Source organism: Nannospalax galili, unplaced genomic scaffold, assembly GCF_000622305.1.
Source record: "Nannospalax galili isolate Female #2095 unplaced genomic scaffold, S.galili_v1.0 scaffold192, whole genome shotgun sequence".
NCBI lineage: Eukaryota > Metazoa > Chordata > Mammalia > Rodentia > Spalacidae > Nannospalax > Nannospalax galili.
Window position 1 is genome coordinate 339079 of NW_008331810.1, and position 25725 is coordinate 364803.

Sequence of the window (25725 nt, forward strand, 5' to 3'; positions counted from 1 at the left end):
GCTAACATGAAATAATAGCCCTCGCCACTTACTGCAAACTAAGTTCTTGAATTTGAACAATTAACATGTCTCTGAGAGCAAACTATTCCATTGATTTGGCCATGGCAGGGTGTGGAAAATGTCTCAGCTGCACGCTGTAGGCGCATCTCCATGCACGGCAAGGTCTGCGTGGGAATGATGTGTGCTGGGGAAGTAGAATTTTCAGAATAATTGAATAAAATGGAAAGTCTGGTTGGGAACCCTTCCTAATTGTGTTCTCCTTTGAAGGATAAGTGCTATTGGCATCTTAAAGCCATTTCATGTTCATCTTACCTGGAGAGACACGGAAAAGCACACTGCACATTAAGCCCTAATCCATTGTTTTTTTTAAAAGACATATTTAGCCTGGCATCATGGTGCATGCCTATAATCCCAGTTCTGGAGAGGCAGAATAAAAAGGCTCATTACAAGTCCAAGGTCATTCTGTTCTGCTTAGTGAGTCTGAAGTCAACCTGGGTTAGAGTGAGATCCTGTCTCAAAAACAAAGACAAAAACAAAAGAAAACACCAAACAGAAAACCGTTGATAGGGGCTGGAGAGATGGCTCAGTGGATAAGAGCACTGGCTGCTCTTGCAGAGGACCAAGGTTTGTTTCCATCACCCACATGGCAGCTCACAACCGTGCATAACTCCAGTTCCAGGGGATCCGACACCCTCTTCTGGCCTCTGCAGGCATTGCTTGATATGAGTGCATGTACATACATGCAAGTAAAACACTCATACACATAAAGCAAGAATAAATTTTATATATGTTAAAAAACAATTACTAAGACGTGCATTTTATCTTGGTTTTTAAATATTACATAATATTTCAGCTCACAGATATTTTGCAGATTTAAAACTAGGTCTATATTATTTGTGATCCAGGTTGCTTCAGGTGTTTTCAGCCTTACAGCTGATATAGAGAACACTCTTGGACAAAGACTTCTGTTGGACATTTTTATTCTTAGAAGTTGATTTATTACATCAATGGGTATAAATGAATGTTTTAAAATTAGCTATGCTTAGTCAAACTCCCATGCCAAAGAGCCATGCCAGATTACACTCTGAAGAGCCGAGCACAAAGCCATTCGTGCCTGTACACTTGTCAGTCGGTGTGTCTTGAAAACTCTTTGGCAATTTGATAAATGTCACTAGGTCCCTAGTGCTTTTGTGTTTCTTGGTTGGACAGCTCTCCCTGGTCTCCTTTGACAGTGCTCCTGCTCAGCCCAACCCCATGGCTGGCCAGGGCACATTCTGGGATTATTTCTTTCGCGTTCTGCCATCTGGGGGCGAGTCATCCATTACTATGGCCCCAATCAGTTGGTTAACATAAGCACTAACAACCCCTATCCTTATCCAGTCCTTCTCTCTGTCCTGGTGTCTCCCCTGCAGTCCGGTGTGCATCCTCTATCCAGGCCCTCCTTCTCCATCAATATCACGTGTAAATATGAGCACCTTGCCACCTAATATCAAAACATTCCAACAACCAGGGTGGCCAACAGCACGGGCACGATTTAAAAGACCCAGCACTGTCTGGCCAGTAAAATAAAACTTCCAAGCCAGGAAATCCAGCGCCATCTCCGAGACCTGCTCTCTCTCACACCTGTGCCCTCTCCCCAACCCTAGCACCACCTGTTTGAGATGCCTCACTTCTCAAGTGGTTGGCACTGGCCTGGTCCACACAGCAGAGACTTCAGCTTGGATTACTGGAAGTGCTGATTGAGTAGGATGTTGGCATCCAAGCTGCCAGTCCTTTCTCCTTGTCAGAAATGATCTCTTTGACCAGCAAGTCTAATCTTGTCTTTTGTTTGAATAAAACTTCAGAAGTTCCTCATTCTCCTGGAACGAAAGTGACATGATCATCCCCAAAAGGCCCACGAGGCCCTGGCTCTGGCCTCTGTTCTCACCTGGACACTCCCCCCTCTTTGGTAACCTCCTGACTTTCGGGAAGATGCCAACTTTGCCCCGATGCTCAGTTCTCACCTGGATTGCCTCCTCATTCACCTCGTTCTTCACCTCTCCACCTCAGTACCTCATCCTTAGGAAGACCTTCCTGGAACCCCAGGCTCGGACACGCCATATGCCCACATTCTGGTTTGTCTTCCAACCTGGACTTCCTCCTTGGTTTTCCTGTGACTGTCATTCAGTTACTGGTCTAATGACTTACCTTTCCCTCTCCTACTCAAAAGTGTAGGAGAGCCAAGACCAGTAACAGATGGTGCTCACTGCTGAACCCACCTGGGATTTAGCTCACGGTAGGGTGCACAGTAAGTTCTTGGCGTGGATGAATAAATATTGAAGACCTGGAATGTCTTTTCAGCCTTTTGGTGTGTTTTGGTCTATGTGTTTATAAATATTGTAGGTGAGAGTTCTTGTGGGTTTACAAGAACTTCACAGAATCAGAATACAGCCCTCAGTTACTCCTCTGTGGTAAATGGGATTTCTTTTTTGCAAGATGTATTCTCTGTTTCGTTTACTGTGAGAATATAATAGTTACAGTTAACTCTGTGATACTTGGTATGGGCGGACAAAGCTGCATGGGAATTACAGTTATCTCCATTCTGTACCAGAGGACACCACGTCTCAAAGGGGTTAAGAAAGTTGTCCAAAGTCACACAGCTAGTGTTAATGAGAACAGGTCCCCTGCCCTGTGTCTTCTGCCTACTGTGCCTGTAGAGAAGTGTTAAGTGTGTCTTTAAGTACAGAGGAGGTGAGGCTCAACCTGACTTCTGAAGGCGAGATAGACTGAGCCAAGAGCTGGAGAAGGGAGAACCTTCCAGAAGGAATTGGGTGTTCCCAGACATGGAGCCCCAAGGGCACTGAGCTGTTCTGGAAAAAGGCAAGTATGCACCCAGACTCCATCCTAGGGACAAAGTGGAAAAGCAAGCAAGAAGGTTAGGGCTTCACAGGGCTGTGATTTCTGAAGGCCTTTAGGCTCCACCTTATCAGCGGTGAGCACCACTGCAGGATTTATGAAGAGCAGTATTGTGTGAATGGAGCACTGGAGATGAATAAGCTTTCCTTTTCCTGGTAAGAGTTATGATGAAACCATGGTAATCTAGAGCTGCATATGACCGTACAGTATATTCACTCAAACTCTGGCTCCACAGTTCTGAGAAGTGCTACAGGCTACGAAGACCAAGGATGACGTACGTATCTCAGTTGTTTTCTGTTTTTCACTCCCGTGTTTGCACGTAAGAGGAAAAGGTGCCATGGCTTCCAGAGCAGAGGATGTCGGACTCCCACCCCTTGGGTATTGTTCCAGTTACGTGAGCACTGATGTCATGTTCCATTGGAAGGGGAACTAAGAGCGACTTAAATCATTAAGTATCCATGCCATTTTATAAAATAACTAGTATCTTTGATGGTTAACTGTGTCTTTGAGGAAGATAAATCAAGAATGACAAAATAGTTGGCTGATTGATGTTATCAAAATTGCTGTATTTAGAATCTGCAGCCAAATCTAAGTCAAGGTTCCTCAGTCCTGGAGAACTGAGGAAAATCAATGACCTCAGATGAGGGAAGAAAAGGGAATTGCTTATTTTCAACAACTTGTCACTAATCACCTTGGCTCTCAATGTGCAACAAACCACAGTTGTGTACGCTCTAACTGTGACCCTTTCAGAAGCATTGTCACAGAGAACTCCCACCGCACTGTTGTCTTCCTAGAGATTTCAAAAGATCATTGATTTTCACCACATTTCACAACAATAGCTTCTATTTAGTGATTGGGGGAAAAGCACACTTATATTTTTCAAAATCAGAATGAGTGCATTTTAATAACATTAGCATCTTCGGCACAGTGGTTTGCCCTTATCTAAATGCTGTCTTCCGAACACCTGAACTGAAATACTGAAAATGAGACAAGACCTGGGGGTGTGGCTCACTCAGTTAAGCACAAAGCCCTGAGTTCCATCCCCAGCACCACACAAACTTTACATGGTATTGCATGCCAGAAATCTCCAGAACAAATGTTTTAAAATGGACTTGCTTACTAGATTGCAGACTGAGTGTTGTGCAGGAGAAGTCTGTACTCAGTCCCACGATGCCTGCATTTGTTTTCAGAACTCCTAGTACTGGGGTGTTTTTCTGAGACTGCTGCCTGTGTATGAAACCTTGCCTTTAAGGGTTTTGGCCTTCTAAGATCCTCAGGAGCATAGATTTTTCCTTCCCTAAGGATGCCAGATTTAGCAAATGAAAATATGGGACTACTGTTTAACTTATATGTATACTTACAGTGCATATATATATATATGTGCATTATATATATATACATTTGCATTTCAGATCAACGATGAATAATTTCTAGCATATGCATATATTAAATATTGCCATATTTATACTCAACATTATTGGCTGTCCATCTGAAATTAAAATTTAACTGAGCATCTTGCATCATCTCTGCCAACACTTCCACCACCAAAATTGAGCCAACCGTGTTCTGGCTAATTAGGTACAGATGGTGCCAGTGTGTTTTGCTACCCTGTTTACAGATGAAGATTAGTTAACTGCCAAAGGTCTGAGATTTTGATTGAATGTGAAGGTCTTTTGAAATTGGAAAATGTCTCTGTCATTCAGAGAGCCCAAGTGATGATATTTTCAACAAACCAACAACTCAGAAATATCACTGGTCTTTAAAGTAAACCAAACTCAATACAAACCTTTTGGTATGAAGTATACTCCCCTGGGACACTGAGAGCTCCAGTTTCTGAATCACAGACTTGTGGTCAAAGTGTGGACTCACAGTGAGACTGGATTGTGAAACTTTTTGACACGAGTCCCATTGTTAAATAACTTGGTTCCAAACCAAGCAAGAGTCAGTAATTTCCTTTGTCTGGGATGAGATTCCCATTAGGATAATAATGAGCAGGAAAGTCAACAAGGACAGGAATTCCAACGGTGATGGCAGGTGAATCACACTAAAGTCCATTAATCATCCAGCCTATCACGGAGACCGAGGCAATTCCAAATTAATTTTTTTAAGGAAAGAAAAAATAGCCAGTGTGAAACCAGAAACACACGTTATCCTGAACTTAGCACCGAGTTCAGAATGTGCCTTCTATATTTCTATGCTGTCATCGCCATTTAAGAGAAGATGCCTTTGAGTGGTGAGAGGTGGAATACTTGATGCTTTCATGAGAGGGAGATTTATTTCGGGGAAATGTTGTAGATCCCACAGTGATGCCTGGGTGCGAAGCAGTGCTGCTGGGAGTCATAGGAAGATAGGAATTAAGGAAAGCAGCCGGCCTGGCCTTGGCCTTGCTTGCTTCACACTTACTGACTTCCTCTTTGTAAGCTCCCAGCTAAGCCCGGTTTGCAGTCTCATTAAATAAACGCACGACATAAAATATTGGGTTCCTCAGCAAGGACTGTCTGCTAAAAGAGATGCCTTCCACCAGGCTCTGATGCACTTCGTGGTGCTGAGTCCAGCAAATCCCAACACCCCTCCCTGCCTGTCCTCTCCCTTCACCGTTTAAACCATCTCCTCTGTGTTTGAATTAATCTCAACAGGAACAGCCAGTGAGATTGCCCGAGCCACTTGGAGAAATTCATTTCCTGAAGAGAGCATTTGGGACAGTGCATTTGGGGGAAAGTAACACAATAGGATTCACAGCCTTGTCATGTCTGCACCCCCCCAACCACCCCCAGACATAAATTTTCCTGTTTTACTCGTCATCTCACAACAATGCATGCCCAAGCCATGCTGTGATTAAAGGGGAGAATATGCTTATTACCCAAGCAAGTTCCTCACATGTTGGAGCGAGCGAGACCAAGGGTGGTAAACCAAAGGAAGTTTCCGTTCGCTTTTGGCGGCTGCACATTCTTAGTCTATAGGAAACTTAGCTGTTATTAAGTAAAAATGTTCGGATGAAGTTGGTCACTCGTAACAACAGACAGATGTATAATGTTTTATTTCGGTTAGCCAGCTCTCTCGCAAATAAAGGGCCTGAAATTAAACTGTCTTTACAAAAATATTCAGCAAATGATAACTCTGACTTAACGCTGCCATGGAAAATGGAAAATAAGCTGAACCTGGGATCTGTTTAGACTTGCCTTTGCTGAGTGCAGAAAGGTTGATGTTCTCTGGAATAGAAAACAATCAAATCAGGAGTCTGCATTTAGAAGTAAGGGCGTAACTATGCAAACCACATTTAAGGGTGGAAAAGGAGCTTTTTTAGGACTTATGGAATTTGAAACAATAATGATGGAACGGAGACATAGAGAAAAGGTTAAATGTTTGAGCGCAGAGGCAAGTGGGTTCATTACACATTCGCATGCAATGTGAGATCTGGGATTAGTCACCGAAGGTCACTTGCTGCCTTTCCCATGTGTAACAGGGTGACAGATAAACTCCTCCAATTCAAACCACCATTGCATTCTGTTGGGGAGAGGAATTCTAAGACTGGACTTCTTGGGAAGGGCCTCCAGAAATTCTGTCTTGTTAGCCCAGGTGTGGGACCTGGAACTCTGCATTTCCAATGAGCTCCTCAGGACTTCAGCTGATTGCAGGGAGGGCCTGCACTTTTCAGGCTGTGCTTTCTTCAGAATCCACTAAGGTAGATAGCTCACCTCCAGATAGTTCATGTTAACCAAGAGGCATGCCTGCCCATGGAAGGGACTACGAATCACAAACTTGTTTCAAGCCTGAAGCCCATCAGTTACTGGGTGAAGAACCTTAAATCTCAGCTTTTTGAATCATCTTTCAGATGAAAAGTGCAGGCTTTAGACCAGATCAACACTCCTCCAGAGTGTTTCCAAATGGCAGACAGAGAGAGAAGATGCCTTTGCTCAGGTGTGATGGGCCTTGCCCTGCCAGGCCGTCGGCCAGAGCAAATCAAATGGTCTCTGGCACGGGAAGTGAAACACTTCACCACAGCAGCAGTCCTGGGGAAGGATGCTTTACAAACAGACTCAGACATGACCATGTGTCTCTATATGGTTAAGTAAGTTGCTTATCTATGGAACTCCTAGCAACCTGTAAAACACAGAGGGGCAGTGAGACCTTCCAGAGTGCGGGGGCTTAGCTGGCAAAGCATCCTGGAATTGCTTGCCACAAATTCATCTGACTGTACTGTACCTGAGCAAGATGGTGCTCGGGTTCTCCACCCCTGGAACCCAGGCTGTCTCTGCAGAGCAGGCCTCCAGTTCAAAGCACTGCTACTACCTAGGAGCTTAGACCTTCAGAGGCTGCACCTCAGCCATTCCCCTTCTTCTGGAACTTTCCGGGTGATTCTGATGTCCAGGCAAGCTAGAGAATGAGTGTAAGAGAAACCATAGGAAGGGACTGGAGTCCCAACCAATCCTTGCCCTTATCACAATGTCCTTATCTAGAAGTTGGGAATAACAACAGGTCCTACTCAGAACCTCTGTGAGGATTGAATTATACATAATCCTTATGTAAGACCTGGCAGAGGATAAACAGACCCACTGCTGATTATTTGCTCTATGCTCTATGGCTCTTTATGGCCTTAAGGCAACCGTGCACTGAGCACCGACGTATTATGTGCTTTCAGTCACAGGGCACCATGAGAACAGATGTGTAAACTGTGATGGTGGTGCAGATAACAGGCCAGTGCCAGAGGCTGACAGATCAGGTTCTCCTATCAAAGTCCTCTGTCTTCTGGCTTTAGTGTGTGTGACTGTGTCTGTGTCTGTAATTTCTCTAAGTTTAAATTTCTCATTTAGAATATAGAAGTCTTTTCTTCAGCTGGTAGAGAGAAGGATTAAATAAAAATGATGTTTTAGAAAGTGCTTCTAATCAACCCTCCCACCCCCTCTGAAGTGAAGTCAGTCCACGATGCCAGTGTGTTTATGAGATTACAGATCATGAGACCACTAGATCCAGGGGCTTCTTGCTCAAAGGAAGTTTGGACTGAGGGGATGGTTCCACCTTGAACTGAGGGGATGGTTCAGTCTTGCCTGAAAGATTACCCTGTGTGCTATATCTAAATACTGACTCTGAAATAATGCAAGAAAAATCACTGTCCTTTCCTATCTGTCCTTAGGGATGAGACAAATCTTTCTTCCTACTGAAATCTTGTTAGATTTAAATTCTTTCTCAGTTCCAAGCCTCATCACGAACCAGCATTTGGATTTCCCCTTAAGGGTATTTCAGACTTTTCTTGAAATTCGGTATCCCTTCAGGCATGTGACCCAGAATACGAAGTATGAAGTGAAGTCTCCTCGGGGGCCAGCTTTTACTAGGCTTTATCTCAGAAACAAGAAACTCCAAAAATCCAGTGACTTTCTCCCGTTACAGGTGACAATGAGTCTGCTGTGGTCCGAGGAACCCCTTCCTCCCTCTCTCCAAATAAAGAGCAGGGCGATTGAAGGCAATGCAGGAGATTTACAAGACCCCAGTGTGTGCCCAAGGCCCCTGCTCTGGTGAGGTGGGTCTCTGCCACTTCCCTGTCCAGAAATGTCACAGGACCTCCCAACACAGGAAGTAGAAACAGTGCCCCAGGAAAAGATCCTGTACAGAGAGATGCTGGGAATAACCGGGATTCACATCCAATCGAACAGGATAACCAAAGCCTGCCACGGCTCTGCCTGTGAGGCTCTGAGTTCACTTGGAAACCGGGGCCGCTGACATAGAGGAAACCAGCTTGTTGAATATGCTAACGTGTGTGGGCAAAGCCACAGGAGTGAACCCGGTTCAGAACTCAGCCAGCTTTTGAAGCAAATGGTGGATTGTTTTGAAGACAAGGAAAAATCTGGCACATGGCCACAGGCAAAGGTCCCCCGGCTTGTGTTTGTGTGACCCGTTACAGGGTCCAAAGAAGGACAAGGCTCACTGATTGTATTTTCAATTGCTTTTAAACTCCTGAGCTCAGTGAACCCCAAACAGATTCTTGTTAAGCATTTTTTTCCACTTAATATTTAAGCCTGTGTATACTTAACATGAAATTTAATCTAGGTAATCTTTGGGCTTGGAGATCATCAAAAACCGGTGTGTCAGGAAGAGTTGATATCCAAGAAAGCTTTTCAAGCAACTTTTCTTACAAACAGGAAGTTAGTTTTTATCAGTTTAAAAGTCAAGTCCTCTGCATTCTTTTAGTCCAGAAAAGCAAAGTTATGACTTGACTCAGACTTTATTCCTTCACACCTCCACCGTTTTAAGAGCACATGCAATGAAGTCACTAGAGGCTTGGCTGAAAAACTCCAGTTTGGGGAACCCCTGCCTCCCCACTTTTTCATAAATGAAAAAACTGTGTATGTAATGTTTTCTGCTAGCGTGTGTGCCTTGTTTGCCTACCACGGAATGCAAAACGAAGTCTTTCTGGGGAAAATAGAAAACTTCCAAAATTCGACTTAATAGAACTCCAAGTTTTTAGGAAGTCCCAGTATTGTGCTAACTGGGAGGGAAGAATCATTCTACTTTAAAACTTTTATTTATTTAATTTCCTTTTATGCGTATGAGTGTTAAGCCTACATATATGAAAGTACACCCATGTGGTACAGTGCCCACTGTAGAGCACTGGCAGGTGTCAGGAGGGTGTCAGGAACTGGAGTTACAGTTGTTAACTGCCAAGTGGGTATCAAGATTCGAACCTGAGTCTTAGGGTATCAGGAACTGGAGTTACAGACAGTTGTTAACTGCCATGTGGATACCAGGATTCGAACCTGAGTCTTCTGCAAGAGCAGCCAGTGCTCTTAACCACTGAGCTTTAGCTCCCCCAATGATTCTTAAATTAATTTTTAAATTTATTTTATGTGTATGAGTGTTTTGCTTACATCTATGTAAGTGTACCTGTGCATGCAATGCCCACAGAGGCCAGAAGAGGGCATCAGGTCCTCTGGAACTGGAGTTACAGATAGTTGTGAGCCTTCACGTGGGGACTGGGAACCTGGGTCTTCTGGAACAGCAGCCAGTGCTCTTCCCTGCTGACCCACCTCTCCAGTCCCTGATATTTTTCTTAAGAAAGAGTCCACGTGGCAGGTGAAAAACCCTATTTTTGAGGCCTAGCTCCTAGCAAATATGATGTGTAAAAATTGTTATGGGAGTTGAAGATCTCTCTACACTTAATTTGGGCTAGAGTCAATTATATTACATTATAATGCATATTTAACATAAAATATAAGTAACATATTTATATCATTAGTGCAAATTAATTTGAGCTGGAATTATTTATATTATACAAATAACTAATATGTTACAATATACTTAGCATTATCTATTCAATATAAATTTGATAATATAAGATTCATATATAATCTATATGATTTATATAACACATATATAATAAATACAACCAATATGTCACAATTTCGACTAGACTCTTTCTGATTCTGGCTCTCAGCCACCGGGAAGGTGGCATTCATCTATAGGAACAGTGGAGCTGGAAATTCCTGAAGAAACAGCAGGTGTATTCAGCACCTGGGCCATAGCATACATCATGACTCAGGTGCTGACACGAGGCTGGGGATAAGGACGTCCCTCTAGGGGAAGGCTGGGCATCCCAGCGTGGTGGAAACAGCATGTGTCCCTGAAGCAGAAACTTCCAGCTCATTAGACATGCACATGGTCAGGCTCCAAATCTCCAGGTTTCGGTACCCGGAGCATTTCTGTCATGCTGCTGGAAGGCGCGGCTCAGGGGTGCCATTCTGCCACTTGTCAGTGTTGCCAGCTTAACCGAGTCACCCCTCCATAGCTCCTCTCCATGCCTCAGTGTCCTCTTTGGAGAAATAATGGTGGAGCTGGTGGAAAGCATGTGACTGACTAGCATATCGCTGTGGCCACAGTTACTGCTCTGAACCAGTGTCTCCGTTATTACCCGAGTCTTTATGACTTGAGTGTTTCTTTGCCTCATCTTTATTTATCTGTGTCTTTCCCAGTTTGGTGCCCTTCTCGTCCCACCCGTGCCTGCTATTTGCTTCTGTGTCTCTAACTGCCCCGTAGCTTCCTGGCCACTTAGGGGGCATTTGCTTTCCACAGGAAGAACACACCATTGCTTCTTGACTCCTTAACTCTTACAAAAGGCTCCCAGAGCGTTGTCCTCTGATGATGAATGAGGGACCCCTTTCCCTGCTTCCGTTGTTTCATCCCCAACAATGGAGGGCGGCTCTTCCAACACGCTTCATAAAGCCAAGCACCTTCTCCAGTGTGCCTGCTGTTTACGTTCATCCCCAAACTGTATTTTCCCCTTTATTTCCCAAAACAAATCGCGTACTACAGAAGTATGAATGACTCCACGCCGTGTGCCTTTTGTTGCATGAAGTAGCAAAGGGCAATACTGACCTCTAGTCAACAGTTTCAAGGGCATCAGTAAAGATATAACTATAGTCCCAGCCCATAAGCTTCACCAGCATCAAATCTCTGAGGACCTAAATGGTATTTCCAGAGACTAAAACAACATGCTTATGAGTTGAATGGAGTATTACTTATCTACGGTATTAAGAGAGGGGAAGTCACAGAACCCCTCTTATCATTGTCCCACTTTTAACTTGGAAGAGCTGTTAAGTTTCTTAAAACTTTAGAGATAAGCCATGATGGCAGAATCGCTAAGGAAAATCTCAAAGGCAGTGCCACAAAATGTATAAAATAAATGTGTATTGTCAAGAAGTAGATTTCTTAAAAGAAGCTTCCTTAAGACTAAGTACTGTGGATTAAGAACATACCCTTAATGTAAGCCAATGATGTGGATGCATACTAATGGTTGCAGAGCAGATTCCTGATCTCAGGAGAGCAGTGAGCATGGGTGGTCCCCAAGCCCTGCAGGACCCACTGGGACTCCTCCTATGTGAGGCTGTACGGGTTGAGCAATGGAAATACATTGACCATCAAGCAGTCATTACTGTGAATAAATGCAGATCTGAAAATCAATAGGAAACATATGTGTGCCTGAGGGTGAGAGAGAAAGATACCAACAGATAGAAAAACCAGATGACTTGGGCATAGATACACTGATAGAGAGTATAGGTAGTACCCAGATGATTGATGATATACAGATATAGTAGGTCAGTAGGGGTTATCTAATAGATGATCTAGAGATACTACATATATTATAGATGATAGGTAGTAAATAAATTATAGTAAGATGATAGATGATAAATAACAGACTGATAAATGATTATTAAATTAGAGAGAGAGAGAAGGGGGAAGGGAGAAGGGGGGACTAAGGAGAGAGTATTTCAGAAAAAGCAGAATGCAAAAATATCTTGAGTTTAGAGACCAATCACACACAGCAGGGGTAGGAACAGGGGAACTTTGTGTCTTAGGAAGAACACTGGTATAGCTTCCAAAGCCTTTGGGCCTCCTTCCTCCCTTAGCACCCAGCCGAGTAACCAAGCGCGGGCCCTTCCCTCCAGGCTTCAATGTCCTGCTCCACAGTCTGTGTCATTAGATGAGACCGCATTGACAGCCCTTGCTACCTAATGCTCTATGACTCAACATAAGCACTGCGTTTCCACAGGCGGTAGAACTATTCTGGACTCTTCCCCTCCACTATGCGCTGTTTACTTCCTGTGCACTTCCCCTTCCTGCCTTCTGCTCAATCACCGTGGCCTTGCTGGGGGTGGGTTGACCCTCTCTCACTAGCGCCTTCTGCCAATGAGCTCCCTCCAGGGGCTGGAGTCCTAGCACGGACGGTGGTGGTAGCAACAACTTCATTCTTGAAACTTCTTGGGCATTTAGCTTGTACTGGGCACCTTGCCAGATGGCCAGGGATCGGAAGGTAAATGCCACAGCAGTGACTTTGAGGGAATCCTCAGGGACCAGTTCTGCTGGGTGCTGTGGTGGTCACCTGTGAACAGCACGTGTCTGTCCCTCTTTTCTTTCAGGCAATAGCAGGATCCCATGGTAGCCAGGTGGGTGAAGGGGAGCCAGGACGTGCCACCTGCCCTGCAGAAGATTCCTGACCTGCAGAGTAAGTGACCAGGTAGTAAATGGCTCGGAGGGCAGAGGGGTTTGGAGGATAGTGGGGATGGGCAGTCCTGGGACCCATGTCCCTTGGCTGCTGTCTTTCCCTCAGATTGTGAACTCAGCACTTGCAGAGGCAACAGTTCTCACGTGTCTTGGGTCTCCAAACCCTCATGGACAGGAGGCACTATTGATGTCACTGACTCCAGAGCCAGGTGCTCAGGCCTGCAGCCCACAAGTGCTCAGCAGACACAGGAAAGCACATAGCTCATCTCAGGCCCGGTCCGCTCCCCAGAAGGACAGACAGAGAGGGAGAGACAGAGGCCCCATGCTGGTGCCTTCCTAGAAACAAAGCCTTAGTCCACAGAACCTGGAGAGGCTGTGCAGAAAGCTTTGCTCGTGTTTGTCCCCAGAACACTTGTGTTTCGCTTGCCCTGGAAAACTTAAGCCTTGTTTTGGTGTCAGTGGACTGAGCGGTATGCGCGCTCTCCAGCAGGTCTCTCCTCCGTCCTTCTCCTAAGTACATTCAGTCACTTGCACGTAAGCTGTGCTTGTCTTTGGCAGAGCCGCTGTCATTAGCTGGTTTCTACATTCAGGCATGGCAGCATGGCATGTCCCTTCCAAACCCCAGTGGGGCTATCTTCCTCCTTTGTGTGTACTGACAAGTGTGGATTTGAGAAGGCCAAGCCCACGCTCCCTGTGATTCCCCTGTCTTCTAAATGGACCCCAGGAAAAGTGGGCTAGGCTTCAAGAAGTTAAAAAAAAAAAAGTTCTGAATAACTTTGCAGCCTTTCTTTATGGTGAAAATAAAAAAGTGATCTTCCAAGAAAAAAAAAAAAAAACTCATTTCAAGGGCAGTCAGTAAGTGGTGCACCCTTCATAAGGAAACAGGAAGATTAAAGTGCCCAACAGGCCCATTATACCCTCAGCATTGCTGACTTCTGAAGGGTACCCTTGCCATTTCCTTGAAAGGATTTGCCTGAATCCGTTCCAAACCTTTTATTGAGATAATATCCCTTTCCCTAAAAGATTACTACCTGAATCATGCGCCACTGTATATCCATCTGTTCCTTTTCAAAAGGGGAATTTTTTCCTAACTCCTAAAATACAAATGAGGTTGGAAAAAAGAAAAACAAAACATGCCAACCAGGTAAAGTTACTTTGTAGTCACTGGCATCATGGTTTTCAAAGAATGTAGGAGCAATCCGTCTCTGTCAGCAGGCAGGTGCTCTAAGATGCGATGTGGCCTTGCAGCGGGCTTACTTGTGGCTGTTGGTGGTTTGGGCCAGGCAGAGCACTCTGGGACTGAGGCTGGGAGCCTAGGACTGCTTCTCTGGTAGGTGCTTTTTTCCTTTTTTTCTGCTACTATGTTAGATGACTATACTTATTTACCCTTTCATTTGTTCTTAAAATAGACTCCTTGGACCGACTCTATTTAGAGCTAAAGAATAAGGCAGAATTTTGTGTCCACCTAAATATCACACCAGAAATGACTTTGGTACCTTTGTCTAAGAATAACCAGCATATGACTTGAGTCACTAAGAAAGCTTAATTACTAGTTATTGCTTGTTATTTGGTTTTTCTTTGTCTGGTAATTGAGCAATTCCTAAATGTTATCAAAAACCAAGAGAGGTCAAAGATTCTGAGTTATTCATCGGAACAGGGAGGGAAGGGTACAAATGAATTGGTCCAAAGAATGCCAGGCAAAAAGTAGGTGTTAAAACGATTGATATTAATATTGCTTTGCCCTTTAAGGTTTGTAGCAATATTCCTCATCGCTATACCCAAAACTATTTTATTGGTGGGTGGTCTTACACGCTATCGGTTCTGAATCCAGTCAAGTAATTAAGAATAGCTTTTCTATCATATGGCAGCCAGACATGATGGTGCACACCTTTAACGCCAGCACTCGGGAGGCAGAGGCAGGCAGGTCTTTGTGAGTTCAAGGCCAACCTGGTCTACATAGTGAGTTCCAAGCATGCATAGTGAGACCCGTCTCAAGAAAAAAAAGTTTTTATTTTGTATTACGGAAAATTCTGATAACTGACTATAAATAGATACTAGTGACATTTTGTAAAGCATACCCTGTGTTGTCGCAAAGAAAAGCAGAGTGAGGTTGGGTTGTGGAGTGCGGCTTTGCTTAGGTGCTCGTGCAACCAGCACAAGACCCTGAGGAGGAGGAGGGCGTACTCCCATTTTACAGACTAAGTAGTTGAGGTCTAAGAAAGTCGAAAGCTTGCTCTGGGTCACACAGCGAACCAACTGCAAAGTGAGCGTCTTCCCTGCTCACGTGTCTCCAGAGCCTGTGCTCCTTGCTCAGCTGTCCCCAGCACAGGCCAGCTAGTCCGGCTTCACAGTTCCACTTTCTTTTATCCACATTCAGCCTCCCTCCATCTCTATGAGTTCTATACCTGGGGGTCCACACAACTGTGGGTTGAAGATGAGCAAAACAGCACAACTAATTACCTAGCTTGCACACTGAGTTGTTTTATAAGCCATCTAGAGATGATTTAAAGGGTTGGGGGTGATGTGCACAGGTTATATGCAAATACTCTTCACATTTCCTCCAAGGGAATGTTAGGCATCTGCAGAGTTTGGTATCCACAGGGCATCCTTAGATAATGTCTCTCTTAGTTTTGGTTCCTGTTGCTATCATAAAATGCTCTAACAAAAGCAACTTGGGCAACAGTGTTGGGGAGGCTGGAGAGACCAGTTGGTGATGAAGAGCCCTTACTGCTCTTGCGGAGGACTGGAGTTCTGTTTCCATCACCAAATCTAGGCACTCACAATTGCCTTTAACTCCACCTTCAGGGGATCTGATGCCCTCTTCTGGCTTCCATAGGCACCCTACCCCCGTATGCAGACAAATAAAAATAAACCTTTGGGAGGGAAAGCACCTCAGGGGAGAAAGGGTTTATTTAGCTCTGAATTCCAGGTCACGGTCCATCATGGCGGGTACATCATAGCAGCAGAGCCAGAGCCAGCGGGCCCCATCCATCTTAAGACACAGACAAGAAATGCATACATGCTGGCGCCCAGCTCACTTTCTGCTCTCTCATACAGTTCAGGATCCCCTAAGAATGGAACCGCCCAGCACATGGTGCCAGGGTCTTCTCACCTCAATCAACCTGACCAAAATAACCCCACATAGACACCGCCACATAGACACTCCCACAGGCTAACCCGATCCAGACAGTCCCTCACTGAGACTCTCTTCCCAGAGGAGTCTAGATTGTGTTGGACTGACAGTTAAAACCAACCATCACAGATACAATGAACTGTCATGCATTCAGTCTTCCTTCATGTGAAAACATTGTTATCACACGGTAGGAGGTCATAGGAGGTCATAGCTGAAACATAACAAAAGGGACCTACTGTAACCCTTTCCATTTTCTGGAAGTTACACCAAATATGGTCTTTTTCCTCAGGTGGCCCAAGGAGCGGGAGGATGGATACCATGCACATTAGCATGGCCAGCACCCCTCTGGTGAAGCACACTGCTGGGGCTGGATTCAAGGCCCACAGACCTCGAGTCATGTCCAAGAGTGGACACAGCAATGTGAGGATCGACAAAGTGGATGGCATCTACCTGCTCTACCTGCAGGACTTGTGGACGACTGTCATCGACATGAAGTGGCGCTATAAACTCACCCTGTTTGCTGCCACTTTCGTGATGACCTGGTTCTTGTTTGGAGTAGTCTACTACGCCATCGCATTCATTCATGGTGACTTAAACCCCAGGGAGCCCAATTCTAACCACACGCCCTGCATCATGAAAGTGGATTCTCTCACCGGGGCTTTCCTTTTCTCCCTGGAATCCCAGACAACCATTGGCTATGGGGTGCGCTCCATCACGGAGGAATGCCCTCATGCGATTTTCCTCTTGGTTGCCCAACTGGTCATCACCACCTTGATTGAGATCTTCATCACAGGGACCTTCCTGGCCAAGATAGCGAGACCCAAAAAGCGAGCTGAGACCATCAAGTTCAGCCACTGCGCAGTCATCACCAAGCAGAATGGGAAGCTGTGCTTGGTCATCCAGGTGGCCAACATGAGGAAGAGCCTGCTGATCCAGTGCCAGCTCTCAGGCAAGCTCCTTCAGACACATGTCACCAAGGAGGGGGAGCGCATTCTCCTCAACCAAGCCACTGTCAAATTCCACGTGGACTCCTCCTCCGAGAGCCCCTTCCTCATTTTACCCATGACCTTCTACCATGTGCTGGATGAGACCAGCCCCCTGAGGGATCTCACACCCCAGAATCTAAAGGAAAAGGAGTTCGAGCTGGTGGTCCTCCTCAATGCCACCGTTGAATCCACTAGTGCTGTCTGCCAGAGCCGAACATCTTACATCCCAGAGGAGATCTACTGGGGCTTTGAGTTTGTGCCTGTGGTTTCTCTCTCCAAAAATGGAAAGTATGTGGCTGACTTCAGTCAGTTTGAGCAGATCCGCAAGAGCCCCGATTGCACCTTTTACTGCGCGGATTCTGAGAAGCAGAAGCTAGAGGAGCGGTACAGGCAAGAAGATCAGAGGGAGCGTGAGCTGAGGAGCCTCTTGTTACAGCAGAGCAACGTCTGACCCCGGGGGTCCTCTGTGAACCTCCGGGGCTCCACTTCAGGGATGGCCTCAAAGGCCATGGCTGCTGTGAACATGGGACTTGAGAACCCTCTATCAGACTGTACAGATGTTCATGATCTATCTTTCCCTTCTTTCCAGTGGCTAGAACATTTCTGCATTTGAGAGGGCTCCTTCAAAGTGCCTGGTCAGAGGTGAACTCTCAAAGTTCAGACTTCGTTTCTCTGACATGGAGCTACACTTCACAGAGGCGACGGAAGGGCAATGGAGGCAGTGTCCTGTTGGGTGGACAGATGTGCATCATGTTGGCAGAGAAAGGAAATGCATTTCTATATAAGAACATTAGATTATCCTGCGAGGTATTTATTTAATCTACGCAACAGAGGTATTCCCTTGTATTCCTTTAAAACACGGTCCTTTTCCAGTTCAAATTGAATTGATAAGCTTTATCTGCAATGATGGCTCTCTGTTAGTACCCAAAAAGCATCTGGGTAATGGGGGCTTTAAATTCACAAAGTAGAATCATTTTGTTTTTACCTTTCCCAGTGGACTGAATGGTATTGACTGAAACTGATCAAACTGGGAATTAATCATTCTCTCTCTGAAAATATGCCCATATCCTGATTCTATTACTCCCCATACTTTTGGGGAGCAGGATGTACCAGGCTCTTTTTTTCCCATAATGTGGTTCACAGACCAGCCACACAGCACCATTGAGCAATATATCAGCAACATCACACATCATCAGGTTCCAGCCAGACTTACAGCATCAGTATGGAAAGCTCTGCTCTTGATGATGTTTTCAAAGTCACCATCTAGATCCACATTGAAAAATAACTATGTGAGGCCCCGTGTCCCTGTGGCCTCCAGACCTGGCCTTCTTTTTAGTCAGTCAATGTTTCTTTCAGTCATTTCAGCTCATTCTTGTGAACATATCTTGCCCACAAAGAAACTACATAAAATTACCCACTGGTGTTTTAAGAACAAAACAGAGCTCCTGAGAGTGTGACTGTCACACTCATGATAAGCACATAGCTTGATGATGATTTCAATGGAAGAAAGTGGAAGTTGTGTCGTAACAGATCCTGAAGTTTGTGAGGACAGGTGGGGCATTAAGACAAGCTGCCAAGGGACAGGAGTCCATAAACAGGAGGACCGCTCGGTGCAGGACAGAATTTGATAGTCTCGTATCAGGTGAAGCATACCCTCACTATTTAAACGCATCTCACAGAGCTCCATGTGACAGATAGCGTTTGTCTCAGGCAGAACTTAGAAGTCTAACACCCTGCATGTGTAGGGGAAGAGAATAAATGGGTTAGGATTGGTTAAACATGTAAAAGGTGGGTGCTCACTCATTCAAATCAAGACCAACTGAAAATTCACTCAAGTACAACGTGACCATAGACATTCAGCAATGAGTACACACACACATGCATGTGAGCCTGACACAGACACATACGTGTAAGTGCATCCCCTGGCTCTCTGGGAACAATCACAGGAAGCATCCATGAAAGATGTTTGCATTAAGAAAGCCCACCACTGTTTAAAAAAAAAAATGAACACTTGGGCTCAGAGAAACCGGGGGGACAATCAGCTGGATTCAACTGCTGGTGCCTTGATGGTGTGAACTACACACCTGTGATCTGACCACATTTGCAAATGTCCTTCTATTAAATAAAAGACATACCAATGAAATCTTTGGCTTGGAACTAACTTGATGTAATGAAGGTACTGAGACTCATGGAGGAGACGTTTGCAAAAGTTTGAAGAACAATTTCTGTGTATAAAGGGAGGATGTGGAGCTGGGAAGATGCTCCAGTGGGTAAGAGCACTTGCTTGGTAAGCATGAGGACCTGAGTTCAAATCCCCAGCACCCATATCAAAAGCCAGGCAGGACATTCCACACCTGTAACCCCAGTGATTGGGGGAAAGGGAGGCTAAAACAGGAGGATCTCTGGGCCTTAGTGACTACCAGCCCAGCTCCAGGTTCACTGAGACACCTCATCTCAGGGGATTAAGGCAGAGGGTGACAAAACAGGATACATGACCTCCTTCCCTGGCCTCCAGGCACATGCACAGGCACACACACGTGTGTGCACGTACTACACTCACACACACACACAAAGGAGAGCCTTGTCTTTAATTATTGAAAAGTATTTTCCTTTTTTGTCAATAATTTCACGGTTAGTCACATTATATTGCTCTGTTTAAAAAATGTTAGCTCTTAGGGTATTTCGACGTTAGCCATTTTAACCACCATGCATGCTGGTTTCCATGGACCACTGTGGTGTAATCCAGGAAACCTGGGTGGTTAGCCTGGCTTTCTGTTGCATTGTTAAATTCTTTCCACAAGATTCACCTCAGTGCTGACTTGAATATGATCAGGAACCAGCCTCACTTCTGTGGTATACAGCACAATGATAAAGTGTCAGACTCAAAAACAGCTTTCTGTAATCACTGAGCATATTATTTTCTGGAAGATTAGGGGTTCGATCATTGGATCTTCTGTAACAGTAATACATACAAAAATATATATCATCTTCAAAATCAACATGTGGATGAGGTATGCTGGCACATGCCTATAATCCCAGCACTTGGGGAGTTGGAAGTAAGAGGATTAAAAGTTCAAGGCCAGCCTTACTAACTTACTGAGTTTGAAGCCTGCTTGTACTAGATAAACATTTTCTCAAGTAATAATAATAATGATGTATAAGTCAATAAATCATATTGTAAACATAATATTCAGCAAGTAGTTCTAAAATTATGATTGGTTTAAAATTAACATTTCCGAGCCACACTTAACTGATATTACCTCAAACAGCATATACTCATGTTAATATGCTAGTGAAGGATTCAGGCAACGAACTTACTTGAGTTTCCCTGAACAGCCTTCTGATTGAAACAGATTCACGACAAATATCCAATTAAAGTAATCAAAATAGGGGCTGGAGAGATGGTACAGTGGTTAAGAGCACTGACTTTTTGCAGAGGACCTGGGTTTGATTCCCAGCACCCACATGGCAACTAACAACCATCTATAACCCCAGCTCCATGGAATCCAGCGCCCTCTTCTGGCTTCTGCAGGCATTGAACATACGTGGTACACTTACATACATACAGGTAAAAACACTCAGACACATAAATTAAAAATCAATCATTTTTTTATAAAAGTCATCAAAATAATGGAGTACTTGACCCCCCAAAAATGAGTATTTGCATTTTGCAGCATCACCAATATATTCTGTCTTTTCAGTGACCCTGTTTAAAATTGTGCTTCATTAGGAGACTAGAGAGTCCACAGCAGAGGATCAGTCATGTTCACAAGCCACATCTCCCAACAGCATTGGGTCCAGGCAGCAAAGGAACGATGTGCTCAGTGACCTTCACCTTGAGGAGAGGAGCCACCTTTGGGTCTGGGGGGGGGGAGTAAACTTTGATCCTCTCCCTTTTGTTTTTTCATTCATGGGGAAATTAACAGTGTATTTTTTAGGAATCTAAAATAAAAACAAAACTGTTAAAAGTTTGTTAGTGCACTAAATATTTCAATAAATTCAAACACTTGTTTTGTTTGGTTTTTATTTGAATTAAACTTCTAGCTTCAATTGGCTAGTATTTAGACATTACTGAAATTAAATTAAGCTCTAGTTTTAAAGTGGCCCTTTCTGCTCCATGATGGAGACAGAGGTCCTCCACCCTAGTGTGATTCTCTCTCACTTAGATGCTTGAAACTTCTGGAGAGAGGGGAGGGAAGGGAGGGAGAAGGGGAGGGAGAGGAGAGGGAAGGGGAAGGGAGGGTGGGAGAGGGGAAGGAAAACAAAGACAAGAGAAGGCTGGATCTGTGCTCGGAGCCCTCTGCACCTCACTGTACATGTCGGTTCTGTGTGTAGATGCCGCAGTTGAATGGTCAGACGCTTGACTGTGGGGTGTGGTGAAGACACCATCATCGATGGTTATCTTTCTTCCTACACTTTTCTTTGCCTGTTCAAAGGCATTGCAAGTGGAGGCTAGCTCATCCCAGCTTTCCCTGGTGGGATTTTTTTAGTTAAAGCTATTCCACTTCAAATCTTGAATTCCACGTTCTGTGCTGTGCACTCGTAATCTAGCATTCAATTACCTGACTCTGGAGAGCCCTGAGATGCACTGAATTTTCTTCCCCTGTTAAGACATACCTTGAAGGGTTAAAGCTTAGCATTTTCCTCCTAAAGATTAACTACATACACTCTGCCCTAGATGGACATCACTCTACTTTTAATTGGGGTCACTTGTCTCCTAATCCTTAGGCGTGTGGACAGCCATGAGTCATTACTGCTTTCAGAATGAGTGTGATTCCTGAGTAGCTCAGAAGGCTCCAGAGTTAGAATCGATAATAAACTAATAACTACTGAAATTTTACTGGGATTTTAAAGAATAAGGATTTACTTAATTTCTTGAGGCATTGCTATTAGTCAATAACTTTGTCTTTTATTGTTTTGTTTTTTTAAGGAATCAGAAACACAGTCTTTGACTTCACAGTAAGGAAGACAGTGGAAAATATGAAAAACACAAAGTAGGGGCTGGGAGCTGACTCAGTCAGTAAAGTGCGTGAGGACATGAGTTCGATCCCCAGAACCCACATAACAAAAACCCAGGTGTGGGGCCATGAGTTTGTAATTATAGCATCTGGGGCTCACAGCACAGCCAGCCTAGACTACAAGCCAGTGAGAGACCTTGTCTCAAAAAGCAAGGTGGATGGTAGGTATCTGTGGAATACTAACTGAAGTTTTCCTTGGGCTTCCACATATGTACACATGCACATATATATGTACACACATACGCACACACACACACACACACACACATATATATATATATATATATTCTGACCTCCACACAGAGGTTGTGGCACAGGCATGATGTATATGTGTGTTGAGAGACAGACAGAGAGAGAGAGAGAGAGAGAGAGAGAGAGAGAGAGATACAAGCTAATAGCTGATAAACTAGATTTCCACATAGGGGAACTTGTACCCATGGAAGAGAGCTTTATAGGACAGAAACGTGGCTATTCTGTTTTACATCACAGCAAGCTGTCTTTACACACCTCTGACTTCCCAGGCAAGTTTCCTAGGTTTTAAGAAATACCAATAGATGAAGTCTAGCTTCTTTCCAAACGTTTTCACTAAGTCCTTCATGGAAAAAGAAACAAGGCGCCATAAACCAGGCCTCGGCCACCATGTTCTTGTCCACCTTCCACTGTCTCTGATGTGCATGTGACTGACTCTCCACACTTTCTGTCCACCCCACCAAGGCAAATCATTTCCTGGGTTAAAAAGTAATGCTGGGAGTGGTGGCACATGCCTTTAATCCCAGCACTTTGGAGGCAGAGGCAAGCGTATCTTTGTGAGTTCAAGGCCAGCCTGGTCTGCATAATGAGTTCCAGGACAGCTGGAGCTATGGAGAGACCCTGTCTCAAAAAGACAAAAATTTTAAAAAATTTAAAAAGTAATCAATCCAAACTAGAAATTGTGCATATTTTAAAAATTTTTTAATTTATTTTTATTTTATTTTACCTGCATGTATGTAAGTGCGTCCATGACACACAATGCCCACAGAAGCCAGAAGAGGGCATTGGAGTCTATGGACCTGAAGTTTCAATGGTTGTTAGCTATCAAGTTTGGTTCCCAACCAGACTTCTGTCCTCTGGAAGAGCAGACAGTGCTCTTAATTACTGAGCCATCTCTCTAGTCCTAGAAACTGAACATTTAAATATCAAGAATTTGACAAGAGGAACTTTTAATTTTCAACTCTTATACTGTAGGGTTATGAAAGAGAACTAGAGCGGGGCAGTTGACTGGAGATGATACTTGATTCTTGATAAAATTACCAGATACAGAAAGTCAGAGGACATGATTCATATGTGAGCGTCAAAGTGTCCGAGGGTGAGGCTCAGTGGTAGAGCATGTGCCTTGTGCACAAAATCTCTGATTTTTATCCCCAGCACCGCATATTCAACTATTCAAATCTGGGCTGGAGAGACGGCTCAGGAATTAAGAGCACTGGCTGCTCTTGCAGAGGACCTGGGTTTGGTTCCTAGCACCCACATGGCAGCTAACAACAGTCTATAGCTCCAGCTCCAGGGGATCCGACACCCTCTTCTGATCTCCATGGGCACTGCACACGTGTGGTGTACTTACATTCATACACGTGAAAACCCACACATAATAAATTTAAATAAATAAATAAATAAATAAATAAATAAATAAATGAGCTTCAAGTTTATGGGTTGGACAGATGATGCAGTGGTTAAGGCACTTGTTGCTCTTATGGGGGACCCAAGTTTGGTTCCCAGCACCCAATATTGGACAGCTCGTAACTGTCAGCAACTCCAGCCCAAGGGGATAAGACACCCTCTTGTGGACTCTTTGGGCACCTGCACTTGTGTATACACACACACACACACACACACACACACACACGGACACACGGACACACGGACACACACGGACACACACGGACACACACACATACACATAATTTTAAAATAAGAATAAATAAAATCTTTAAATTTTACTGGCAGTCCTATGTATTTACCTGTCCAATCTGGCAAGCCCACAGAGAATACTCAAATAATCCCCAAATTGGCTCATTTCGGCTCATTTCTAGGAAAAAAAGAAATGCATACCCCTTTACCTGGAGGTTGTAGTATTCACTCAACTAACATCAGAGAAGGTGGTATTCTGAAAACACATTTCCCTGCCTATTCCTTTAACCAAGAACCATTTCAGTGGCATTTAGAACCTAGTCTATGACTCTCCTGGGCAGTGTAGAGCCTGTTTTGTAAGAAAGGCCTTTCCTGATTATGTGCCTAGCTCACGGGCTTCAAGCTACTCTCTTGGGTGTGGGGAGTCCAGATTCCAAGGCTCCAACTGTGGAATTAGGCCTGTGATTCTGCCTCCTCACCAGTGCTGAAGGGGCAGAATTGAAGAAGAGAGAGCCTTCATCCACACACATATGAAAATGTCACAGTGGAACCAATTTCTTTGCCTGGTAGCCTAAAAAATTAATTTAAAAATGTTTTAAATAGAATCATCTTAAAAGCCCATGGCAGTATTCTGTGTTTAGTTATTCATTCTGCATGGTGCTGAACTTAATTCTCATTCTATCCTGATTCAGGCTCAAATCTTATCTAGTATCCTGTCTCCCTACTCTGAGGACCTCTCACAGCACTCCTTGCAAATATGCAGGTGAATAAAAGGTAAACCACATTCAAAATAAGACTCCAAGGGAAACATTGCAATTAAGGACAGTATATCTCGTCCCTAACAAGTAAAAACCAAACGTCACCAACTCTGAGCTAAAAACTTAACTTATTAACACCAGTACAGTTACTGCTACAAATGGACTTGATATTGTTGAAAAGCTTTTCCAGGAAGGCTGGAGGGAAGCTCAAAGGAAATCATGTTTTCACTCAGTCCCTTCAACTCCATTCTTTCATCCTCCGTCACATCTGAGGACAGAGGATGTTGTACTAAACCAAATTGCTACAGGAAGCATGACTGTGTCAGGGACTTTTTACAAAAACAAACCTCCAAATGACAAAAGGAAGTTGTGTTTGTGTGTGGACAGAGCATTAAATAGCAGCCAGGAGAGGAAGACAGGACGGTAGCCAGCTCAGGTCTATTTTTGAGGAATTATTTCCGTAGACTCTCATGAAACTGTAAGGTTCCATAAGAAGGCTTTTCTGAACAGAACCTGAATTCCAAAAGCTCACACTCCAGGACTCAGCATAATAAAACTCCTGGCGGAGGGAATGGGGACCCAATCCCAAAGGACATTCAAATTTCAGGAGCAGACTGCTCACTACTTAGAACTCCTGGCATGGCATAGTCACCAAAATCTTCATCTCAATGCCTATAAAACACACCTGACCTTGGCACTGGCCCCCAAGATGAGTGGCCCTGCTCTCCCCTAATATTTAGTTACTCTTCTCCTGGGATTCGCTTTAGCAGAATAGGGACGTTTGTTTCCTGTGTCTCAAGGTTGGGCAGCTGTTTGGTACATGGAAAGTCCACACTGAGTGCCATGTGTATTCCTGTCACCACGGAGCCCAACCACACAAGGGATAGACAAGCTTAAATATATCCTCCAACTTTCTGCAAGTTCATGTCTCTGTCAAACCAGCTCATTTTCATACGTGTCCCCACCCCACCCACACCCCCATTCTGTCCTTGCTGTAAGGGATCACTGTGACCTGTGACAAAGCAGGAGCAAGCGCAGTAAGTGCAGGATGCTCTGGG

General features: G+C 44.4%; 1 protein-coding gene across 6 annotated transcripts in view; it reads left to right on the forward strand.

The window, feature by feature from the left end:
• The window catches only part of Kcnj15 (potassium voltage-gated channel subfamily J member 15), a 48956-nt gene extending 27953 nt beyond the window's left edge, over positions 1–21003 (forward strand). For 2 of the 6 annotated variants that reach the window (XM_029560526.1, XM_008826905.3), the window contains 2 exons: positions 12801–12886; positions 16308–21003. In XM_029560526.1, coding sequence (XP_029416386.1) covers positions 12817–12886; positions 16308–17455 — 1218 coding nt within the window. In that variant the 5' untranslated portion in view covers positions 12801–12816 and the 3' untranslated portion in view covers positions 17456–21003. Of the gene's footprint in view, positions 1–8280; positions 8411–12673; positions 12695–12800; positions 12899–16307 lie in introns of those variants that run through there. The other 4 variants (XM_029560525.1, XM_029560527.1, XM_008826906.3 and 1 more) reach the window with 4 other exon arrangements.
• Positions 21004–25725: the final 4722 nt, after the last annotated feature.